This window comes from Gossypium raimondii, chromosome 6, assembly GCF_025698545.1.
Source record: "Gossypium raimondii isolate GPD5lz chromosome 6, ASM2569854v1, whole genome shotgun sequence".
NCBI classification, from domain to species: Eukaryota; Viridiplantae; Streptophyta; class Magnoliopsida; order Malvales; family Malvaceae; genus Gossypium; species Gossypium raimondii.
Genome location: NC_068570.1, coordinates 13,605,097 through 13,616,365, shown reverse-complemented (window position 1 = coordinate 13,616,365; position 11,269 = coordinate 13,605,097). Strand labels below are relative to the sequence as shown.

General features: G+C 35.8%; 1 protein-coding gene and 1 long non-coding RNA gene across 2 annotated transcripts; one reads left to right on the top strand and one right to left on the bottom strand.

Moving 5' to 3' along the window:
• Nucleotides 1-76: 76 nt before the first annotated feature.
• LOC128041872 (uncharacterized) lies at nt 77-1,293 on the bottom strand. Its single transcript, XR_008196826.1, has 2 exons — nt 767-1,293; nt 77-631 (listed from the first exon to the last, which is right to left on the bottom strand). It is a non-coding gene; the product is annotated as an uncharacterized LOC128041872 (long non-coding RNA).
• Nucleotides 1,294-1,766: 473 nt separating this feature from the next.
• LOC105773352 (uncharacterized) lies at nt 1,767-2,563 on the top strand. Its single transcript, XM_012595146.2, has one exon. It carries the CDS (start codon nt 1,924-1,926, stop codon nt 2,344-2,346), a length of 423 nt encoding a protein of 140 aa, XP_012450600.1. The 5' UTR covers nt 1,767-1,923; the 3' UTR covers nt 2,347-2,563.
• The last annotated feature ends 8,706 nt before the right edge of the window (nt 2,564-11,269 follow it).

The following is an 11,269-nucleotide window of genomic DNA, read 5'->3' as shown; positions in this document are numbered from 1 at the left end:
GTGGGTCTTTGGTTTTTCGTCTCATCTTTCATGACAGCAAACATGTTGCAATGCAATTATCTCTTGGTCTGGATAATACGCAAAAGTAAAATAATATTTCAGATAAAAAGGTAAAGGGTTTAAAAACGAACGCAAAATAGAACAAGAAATGGATAGCAATATCCGTATCTATCATAAAAAACATATGCCACCAAACACTGAGGCATCAGTTGTAGTTATCTGGTCCCAACAACAAAATGAAGAAAAGATTCCCCTTGCCGGTGAAGGTGTGAAAGAGGAGTCCTCCTTTCATAAGGAAGCTGCCACTGCCACACCTCTCCAACCGGTTTTGGCCTTGCCTTTGTCCGTATAGAAGAAGAGTGAGCAAATCTTGCACATGGTTCATTTGCCTTGCACCATTGTCTTTTTCTGACGTTAAATGAAGTCTGATACCGCTCTCTTTTAGCATGATGAAAGAGTAGACATACGAATTTTTAATTAAACTTAGCTAAACCTTTGCAGCATGGTTGGAGAAAAAGAACGTCATAAGCTTTGGCCGTCACAGACAATAAAGCCTCCTCCTTTAGCTGTTCTGGTTCCAACCCAAGCTAAGTCTCTTCCTTTTCTGTACAATCTTTTGATCGAGCTGTCCCTGGTTTCAGCACAAAATACACCATTTTTATCTACAAAATCCTTTCAATAATGCTTCTCCCAAGTTTAGTCACCCGCTACTAGAAGAAACAAACAAAGTGTCTAAAAGATAAAAAATAATACCTTGGAAGCTTACCTGCAACAAGAATTTTGGATGCCAGTGGCAGTTCCAAGTAGGTGAGGAGATATAGGCAAAATGAAGACGATTTGAAGTACCGAGTTCATCAGAAAAACCCACGAAAAAGACCCAACAACTTCTAAAGGGAACTGAAAAATGCTGCTACAGAGATGTTTGTTTGAGAGAAATCTCTGATAGTGAGATATGATGATTGTGAACTATTCTAAATGCTATGATTTGAATTTTCTGCTGGATTATTAAGAAGAGTAGTTGGAATTGTGTATAGGACTTCCACTACCCTCCAATAATCAAGCACCACACGTCCGCTGAAATGGAAGAAGATAAGAAAAAGACCCATAGTTGTTATATTTATAACTAAAAGATTAAAACCCAGATTTTGAACATCATCAAAGTAGTAATGGACAGTTTCATTGATTAAAAGCTTCATATTAGATCAGCATTGTGGGGTTATATGGGAATACAATTACTACCATTACAGTAGAAACCACAAATGTGGTTCTATATTTTCTTTTAAGCTGGACTCAGTTTCATAAGATTTGGAGCAATGCATCGAAGAGGAGTATCTCAACACTGAACCTAGACATATTCATATACGGTCAGTTAATGTAACTATTATGATCGTGGTTATGAATTTTAGACGGAAAAAGGTTTCATCTTGATTGGGTTTTTGATTTAAAAGTATATTGTTGCTGTGGTCACATCTGGCTGTCTGGTGGCAGCAATTTTAGCAGCCGCAGGTTTTCATTTGAATCCCAAAGTCTCAATCACTTCAACCATGCTAAAATCCACAATACTTGGATCTATAATGGGTTTAGTTTCTCCTCATCTCATTTAAGTTAATGAGTTTTTATTATTTTAGTTGATGTTGGAATATATTTCATAGTAATTTTGATAATTTCTGATTTATCTGTGGGACAGCCACAAGCATGGCAAATGGAAATTGGCAACCACTTTATTCTTTTGCTTAAATTTCATTTGTCTTTTTTTTTTATCACATCCACATGACATAATCTTTTTTTAACTTACCTGTTCCTCTCCCTTCACAATATAAGAGTTACACAGAACACAAAACAGAAAACAAAACATAGTTTAGAAAACATAGAAATAAGAACAGAGCAAAAAAACGAAGGAATATTCAATGTTTGTTCCCTGCAATGGCGGTTTCAAGCATAGACACTCAAAACCCACCCAGCAAAGCGACAGCTCCGATCGAAATTCACTGCGTTAAATGTGAGTCCTGCGGCTTCACAGAGGAGTGCACCCTTGCATATATACTGCGTGTCCGGGAACGTTACCAGGGCCGTTGGATTTGTGGGCTGTGCATCGAGGCCGTCAAGGATGAGGCTCTGAGATCGGATACGCTTATTTCCACCGAGGAAGCACTGGACCGACACATCAAATTCTGCAATCAGTTCAAGGCGTCGAGTCCTTTAGATGAAACGGAGCACCCTATCTCGGCCATAGGGAGGATTCTTCGTCGAAGCCTGGATTCACCCCGGCCTCTTAGGTCTAACTCAAGTGGAGTCTTTCCAGGATTTGAAGAAGTCACTCAAGGCTCCATCTCTTCATCCGTCTGAGAGCTGTTTCTCACCTCTTTCCGGCTTGATTATTCTTCCCAAGTTTTACGGTTACTTGGTAGTGCATGGAAAACAGAGGAATTCTGTTTGAATATAAGATTGTTAATAATTATATATGTCTTAATTGCTGTAATGTTTTGGAATCTGAATTTAATGAACCTTGTAGTGTAAACAGCATGTCTATCTGATGAACAGCTTCGGCTTTCAAAGTTTCTAAGATTTAGAGTATCTGAGTATGTTCTTTGTGATGAGCACAATCCGAGCATATTATAATCTTACAGCATGTGTTATATATTATGACTTGGAACAGCCCAGATTAGCCAGCTGCCACTCTAGCTGCTGTGCAGTCTCAATTAGCATGATGTACAACACAAATATCTTGGTTTTTCTTTTTGGAACTTTCCCAACCCATAAAAAAGAAAAGAAAAAAAATTCCGACATTTTTTAAGAATCTTATTGCCCCAAGACCAAGGGGGTTGTGGCAAAAGAACATTGCTCCAAGTCACTGCTGTTTTTGACTTAGAATTCCCCTGGATTCATGGGTCAAGCAAGGTCGTTTCTTGCACTTTTTCAGTAGTAGTTTCACCTAACCTATAATAAATTTAGCATTCATTCTAGCTTGGGGAACTGGGACACCAGACCTAGAGCTTTGAGAATCCTTTTCTTAATAAACTTTCCTTCTAATGTAGTTGCATTCCAAGTGTGGGGATTTTTATTTAAGTGAGCCCACACTGAAAGCAATGGGGATGAGATGAGCAGCATAGATTCAATAATATCATAAAATATCTTGTCAAGTTGGACTAAGAGCAAAATCACTGTCATCACCAAATTTACACACAGCATTTTATATGCTCTTAATTCCAGAAGCTCCAAGCATTTGCTTTATGGATCTATCAATGGTAAGCTTTGTCCTAATTGGATTTGGTGAGATTGTCTACATATAGTGAGTTCTCCTAAAGACCACTTCCTTCCACAGCTTGCTCAAGCAACTTAAACCCCTATAGTTCTATCATGGACCATTCCAACGGCTTCAATGCATGCCTCAAAAACATGCCAATTCTTTGGCTAAAGTTTATCCTTTGTGCCAAGGGCAGTTTCATAATTCATCCTCACCTTGCATTTTGCCTCCTTTACTCAAAAAATAGACAAGTTAGATTTTATAAATTAAAATTATTTTTTTAAAATTTTATTTATTTCTATTATTAAAAACTGGTGAGAGTTACCCATGACATATCACGAGTACTTTATGCTAATATACAAAAACTAATTTTTAACTAAATAAAATTTTTAATAAATGAAAATTTTATTGATAAACCAACTATTTATTCATAAAATTAATTTGCCCCTTTGCCTCTCCCAAAAGTTTATCACTAAATCAATCATCAGACAAACAGTTCCTTTGATGAAACCTCTTGTTTCACACTCCAGCTAATTAGATTTGTGTTTCTCCAATTCATATCTTTTACTCTGGAGTTCCTTAGTGTGGGCTTTTCATCTATATCAAGTTATTTTATCATAGTTGTGCAAAATTTAGCTTTTGGGGGTTTGCGTTGTTGGCTATATGGTCGGTTGCATTCTTGTATTTATCTATTGGCCCATCGGGAAATACTTAGCGGATTATTCGTTTGTTCTTTGAAAACGCCTTGCATTTATTGAAAATTTCACCGACTCATGCTGACCTGAGGTTACTTTGTTGCCATTAGGGAGTAGAGCTCTTGATCGATGTTCTAGCTGTGCTGCTTTTGTTGTTTGCGATGCAGGTTAGGTAGTTAATAATGGGCAATTTACACAAAAAAAAGCCCTTTTTTTTAAATTACTGAAATGGGCCATGTATTTAATTATTTACTAGAATGGGCCATTTTCCGGCAAATCGCGTCCACGTCAGCGCGATGTCAGGGGACGCGCCAAAGAAGTCGCGGACCACGTCGGTAGCGCTTTGCGACATGGCAACAAATCGCGCCTCTAGGATGCGATTTGTCGCTCGTCGACAAAGCGCTACCGACGGCCGACGTGGCTGCTGACTTGCCCACAAGATGAAAAGTACAACGGTCAAAAATTTGACCGTTGCCCCCCCCCAATGGTAAACAAAAAAACTATAAATACCCTCACTTATTTTTTTTTCACAAACTAATTCTCTCTGAAATTTCCTCTCAATTTGCTCTCAAATTCCTTCCAAATTTCTCTCAAATCCATATTTAATCTCAATTTGCTCTCAAGTTCCTCTTAAATTTCTCTTAACTCCTTTTTTAAATAATTTAAAAATTTTTGTTTTAAATTTTTTGAACCGTAAAATTTCTAAATTTCTCTTAAATTTTTTAAATAATTTTAAAATTTTTGTTTTAAATGGCCGAGAATTGACTCATCTTGATAAGCATCACATATCGGTGGAAGAAATGAAAATGGTAAGTGTTAAATTTAATTTCTAAATATTATTTAAGAATTTTTTATGTATGCATTTTTAGATAATTATTAATTTATTATTTGTTATAAAAGTCTGTAGATCGGGTATTGGAATGTAATATCCGGAATATGCATGGTCCTCCATCACCGTTGGTAGAGAACTACCTGTGGGAAACGGGTTTTTGGCACGTGGCGATGGTAGGCCGGGGATGCAAGGTGGACCCGAAACTAATTAGTGCGTTGATCGGGAGGTGGAGACCCGAGACGCACACATTCCATCTTCCATGTGGAGAGTGCACTATCACTCTAGAAGATGTCAATCTGCAATTGGGATTGCCGGTGGACGGGTACCTAGTCACCGGGTTTGCCCAATCTAGCGATTGGGGGGCGGTGTGCTACGAGCTTTTGGGCACTATTCCGGAGAAAATGAAAAGAGGTAAGATCGAGATGGGCTGGTTACGTGACACATTCCCTGATCCGAATGAAGATTCAACCGAAATTGAAAGAATCTGATATGCTCGGGCATACATTCTTCAATTAATTGGAGGTTATCTGATGCCCGACACGTCACGGAGCCGCGTACATCTAAGATGGCTGCTGAAACTCATTGATTTTAGAGGAGCCGGTGAATTGAGTTGGGGTCTGCCGTCTTGGCAACATTATATCGGGAGATGTGCGGGGCGACGCGACCTAGGAGAGCAAAAATCGGAGGTTGCCTGTCACTACTGCAGTCATGGGCACGGTTTCACTTTCCATTTCTACGTCCTCGAGTGGACCACCCATATACATTCCCACTCATAACGAGGTAAATTTTATATTAGATTTTACAATTATTATGTAGATTTTTAAAAATAAAAATATACTAAAAATTTATTTAATTAGGTGGAACAATTCGGTAAGTCATGCTCGATTACCTACCTCTCTTGAAGATATACGACTTCTATTGGACCAACGGTCGGAAACACAAGTAAGTATTAAATAAAATAGATATTTCCATACATTCGCTAGTCGATTGGTATTTAGTATTTAGTATTTAGTATATAACTAATATTTGTATCATGTTCATATAGTTTCAATGGACACCATACGAGGATCTGGCAATTCAAGTAGTAATTCTGGAAGAGTTCTTATAAAATCCACAAGCTTGGCACGTGAAAGTCGTGTTGATCAACTACGCAACCGTGGAGCCGCACCAGTCAGACAGAGTGCTACGACAGTTTGGATGTAGACAACCGATTCCTGTAGATCTTGAGGTGTTTGACGATCAACACAAAGTCGACCTTCGACAATTGAATACGGATTGGCTGAGATACTGGTCCGAATACATGGAAATGTGGGAAGATCGGTATGAATATATACCGACAGAGTGTCTTGCAGGGGATGTGCATTCAACACCGCTACCAAACATGGGCTGTTCCGTATTTTGTAACTCGCTAACTGAGTGTCGGCCAGGGGTCGTGTATACATCTCGAACACCGGTCGCAAGTACATCATTTGGCGATGTAAATTGAACATATAACTCAATATAAGGTGCTCCACTAGCAAGATGAATCTGCACCATTGCCTCTAAGCTACGAGCACCTTTTATGTCGAACGAGTCATATGTCACCGGATCAACAGAAGAACAAAATCAATACGTGATAGACAGAACTTTCATTGGCGTCGTTCCGAAAATTTTACGCCTAATTCTTTTACGAAGTTTTGTCAAATCTATATTCTGGTTAAAAACTAGTCGCACCGTATTCTCCGACAAAAAAACAACACCATTCTCGGTGTGGCAAACCTCACCATCGTAGTAAATAACAGCACTAATACGTTCACTCATATTTGAAACTCTAACCTTCTTAGCCTCTCTAAATTGTTTCATTGTGACTTATGCATTACGAGAACATTTTTGCCTCATTTATAGCCTCATTAAAACATATTCTTTCAGTAGCAAAAGCGCGTCCACGTGGGCACGATTTCACAAATTCTTCTCATAAAGCATTCTGGTAGAAGCGATTTTATACTATTTGCTCAGAAACGTCAACTCGAAATTATTTCTTCCAGGACCAACTGTAGCAAAAGCGGTCCACGAGGGCGCGATTTCAGAAATTCGACTCAAATAGCATCCTGCTTGAAGTGTTTTTTATACTATTTGCTCAGAAACGTCAACTCAAAATAATTTTTTCAGGACCTACTGTAGCAAAAGCGCGTCCACGTGGGTGCGATTTAACAAATTCTTCTCATAAAACATCTGGTAAAAGCGATTTTATACTATTTGCTCGGAAACGTCAACTCGAAATTATTTCTTTCAGGACCTAAAAACCCTAAAAAGCCTGAACCCTAAACCCTAAAAGCCAAAAAAACCTAACGTGGGAAAAACGGCAAAATCGTGTCCCCCGAAACGCGCTACGTGGCATGAAGTCACGGCCACGTCAGCGCGCTTTGCTGACGTGGCAGCAAATCGTGTCCTAGAGGGTGCGATTTGTTGCCATGTTAGCCAAGCGCACTGACGTGGCTGCGACTTGCTGGCGCGTCCCCTAACATCACGCTGACGTGGACGCGATTTGCCAAAAAATAGCCCATTCCGATAAATAATTAAATACCATGCCCATTTAGGTAATTTAAAAAAAAGGGCTTTTTTGTGTAAATTGCCCGTTAATAATAGTGTGTTAGATTCAAATTATTTTGAGTTTGAAATATCATGGCTTGAATTAGTTCGAGTTTGATAATTTTCAAGTTCGAATTTTTTTGGGGCTCAAGTTTGCTCAGGCCTTTTAACTTTACATGTCTAAAATGAACAAATGAACGTCCAAATTTATTTGAGTTTGGCCACACATTTATGTAGTTCATTCTAGTTGTAGTTCAGAATATTATAAAAATTTATAAAATTATCAAACTTTTGTAAAACAAATATAGAATTATAAAATTATAAACAGTTATTAGAAAATTATAATAATTATCGATAAATAATAAAAATTCTATCAAACTACAATACTCATAAAATGTTAATATATATATATATATATATATATATATATATATATATATATTACTCCATTTTGCTTTATTATAGAATTTTTGGAACCAGCTAAAATAAACATAAAAACCATGTTATTTGCTCAGTTTTGTAATTCAAGCAATTTTGTATTAAAACGTCTCAAAGTAATCAAAATTTTATTTTAATTGGTTTTTGTGTTAAGTTTTCATATGAATTATTGGTATAATGAGTATCTATAAATTTGATTTTTCATTAATTGAAAGTTTAACAAGTTCTATAGATTTAATTTGATTTCATATAATTAATTTATTATATTACATCATTAAATATTTTATATAATCATTTAATTTAATTTTTTAATTTTGAATAATTATTCACTTTTAATATTATTATACATATATAATAATTACATTAAAAATATTCTGTATTCAAATTAATGTTTTTAATATTTATTTTAATTTATAATTTAACATTTTAATTTTACAATTTTAATATAATTATATAACATTTAAAATATATTTTTCATAAATTAAATATTTTTCAGTTTTCATTTATATTTTATATTATTTTAAATATCATCATATAATTATATTAGTTATTAGGATAAAATATGTCGAAGTTTTCTCCTCTTCATAAATTTCAAATTTAGTCATTGTACTTTTAATTTTAGAAATTTAGTCATTCTACTCTAGATTTCAAACTTAAAGTCCAACTATTAACACCGTTAAAATTATTTTGTTAAATTCAGGTTCATTATAACGTCATTTTTTTAGCCACGTGGCTACAAAGTGAGTATTTCTTTTTAATTTCAAAATGTCACATCAAAAATTTTAACAAAAAATAATAATAGTGTTAACAACTGGACCTGGAATTTGAAATTTAAAAAGTAAAGGGAATAAATTCCTGGGAATAGAAGTACAGTGGCTAAATTCCAAATTTATGAAGAGTACAATGACTTATGACATATTTTAACCTAATAATTAATGTTCGTTTCATCATAAGTTCATACTTTTTAGGTTTTAGATCAGATCTATCTCGAGCTTGAGCTCAGATTGATCTCAAGCTCGGGCCCGGACTATTTCAGGCTCAAGCTTTCTTAGGCTTGGATCATTATAGGCTTGATTTTCTCGAATTTAGATCGTTATGAACTAGGACTAGAATGGGCGAGCTTTTGGGCTCAAGCCTATTTTGCTACCTCTAGTTAGAGAAGTTGTTTTTGTTATTTGTGTTGATGTTGAAATTGTTTCTCTTCATATGGTTTTGCAAGAGTTCATGTAAATAGGAATTCTTTTGTCGAGGATATAGGTTTCTTTCTGTTAATTTTAATATGGTTTTTTTTATCTCTTGGAATTGCATTGCTATCTATTTTAGTTGTGCTATTTATTTACTTGCAGTTGCTCTGAATGAGATTGATAGGTTAAATGATTGGAAGCTTATGTTGGATTGTGTAATATCATTTTTACTTGTTAAAGAAGTTACATTATCTAGTTGAAATGAAGATCGAGATTCTATGTATGCCTCACTGTTTTAGTATTGTCATAAAAAGTGATGTATCAAGACTTGTAATATCCTAAAAATCGAGTTAGAATAAATTGGGTTAACTAAACCAAGAGTGGTTATGTCTTGATTTTGAGTTAGGATTTTGAAAATTTTGCAAAGTAAATTCATTTGGTTTAGTGGTTAAGTGCTTTGGATATATGCATGAGGTCTTATGCTCAAATCCCATCTTTGAAATTTTTGTCATTTTCGTCTTAACATCTATCCTTGATCATTTGGTATAAATTTTATTTTCGATCAATTGATGTCAACAATGAGCCTAATGGTTCAGTGGTTAAGCTTCTGTGTACTCTTTGCTCTCGTGTTTGACCCATTGCGAAAGCGATAAGAAAAATGTTCTTTTTTTAAGCTGCCTTGTGAAATTGTTCTAGTTTAATTTAGTTATTTTATTTTAAAATAACTAAACTCCTTTTCAAAAACTTCTTTTTTTTGGAACGTCTGTTTTTCTTCTTCTTCTTTTGGTTTTTTCCTTTTTCTTTGTGATAACTTCACAACTGGTTTTGTTGAAGAGATTGCATATTTCGTTGTTTCGACAGAAAGGTTAACGGTATAAGTTTGTTGTCGAATTTTTGCTAATGTTCGTTCTCGTTCTTTATTTGTTAAAACTGAAATTGTTTTGCTCGTTTTGTCTAATTTCGTTTTTTTAGGGTTCAGTTGGTTCTCTTTCTTAGGTGAAAGGATTGCATATCAAGATTCTCTACCGGTTTAAGTACTTGTATTGCTAGATGCGAGCGATGGTAAGCATTTAAGTTTGTTTTGGGCTTTATGTCGAAAGTTTTCGACGAAACTTTGGTAGTAAATATGTTAGTTATTGAAATGGTTACAAAAATATTTTGATTAAGGTTTGATTATTGTTTTAGGGCAGGGAATTCATCTTTGTTACTTCTGCATCGAATTCGTATCATGTGTGTAATGAAAACCTGAATTTCTACAAATGTCAAAAGCTGGAATCCATGGTTGTCGGTGCCACACGGCCGTGTGGTAGGCCGTGTAACTCACTATTTTGTCATTAGAGTCACATGGGCCAGAGACACGTATGTGTGTCCAGGTCGTGTAAATTACTATTTTGGAATTAGAGTTACATAGGTAAGAGACACGAGCGTGTTCTAGGTCATGTGGACCACACGGGCCAGCCACCCAGGCCGTGTGAATCCACACGAGCGTATGGACCAAAAAGTAAAATTTTTCCCTAGGGTTGCAATCATCGTATGAATTGAATGTAGGCCTACTATATGGCCCGTATGATCTAAAACAAGGTATAAAACTTGATATTCAATGATCATTTGATGTATAATCCGTTATCTGTACGTACGTTTGATATGATATATGTAACGCCCCAAAATCCCTTATATATTTATTTTTGTATGTTTGTGACACAAATATCTATCTACTTTAGTGGTTAAGTGTTCTGGGAAGTGTCTGAGAGGTCCCAAGTTTAAGCTTTAGCTTGGACAAATTTTTGTTTTTAAATGAATAAACTTCTATCTCTAATCAGTAGTCTTATAAATAAATGTTGGTAAAATATGACAGAATGAGTCTGTGGGTCTGGTGGTTAAGTGGTGAGTTGGTGTGCTAAAGGTCTTGTGTTTGAATTTGGGCAGGAGTATTATTTTTGTTATTTGTGCCGTGAAGGAGTTTGGATTGTAGTCAAATGCTGAGAATTTGAGGTGTAGTAGGGAAGTAGTGGACGGTTTGGGAGGGAGAGATTTTATGGATTGAGTGGAGTGTTTTGGGGGATATGGGCATTATCTTCAGGAATTTCAGCCAGAATAGAATTTTTGGCTGAAAAGTTTTTCTTCCTCATTTCTTTTTGTGTTCTGCCGATTTTCTACTCTCCATCTTTTCTTCCTTTTTTTTTTAGCCAAAATATCCCTACTTGTTGCCAATTTTTTTGAAAGAAATTCGGTTCCCCTTTTCTGTTCCCAAATTTTTGACGCTAGTTTCCCCTTTCCCTCAAGCCGACCGTGCGTCATCTTGCTCCTT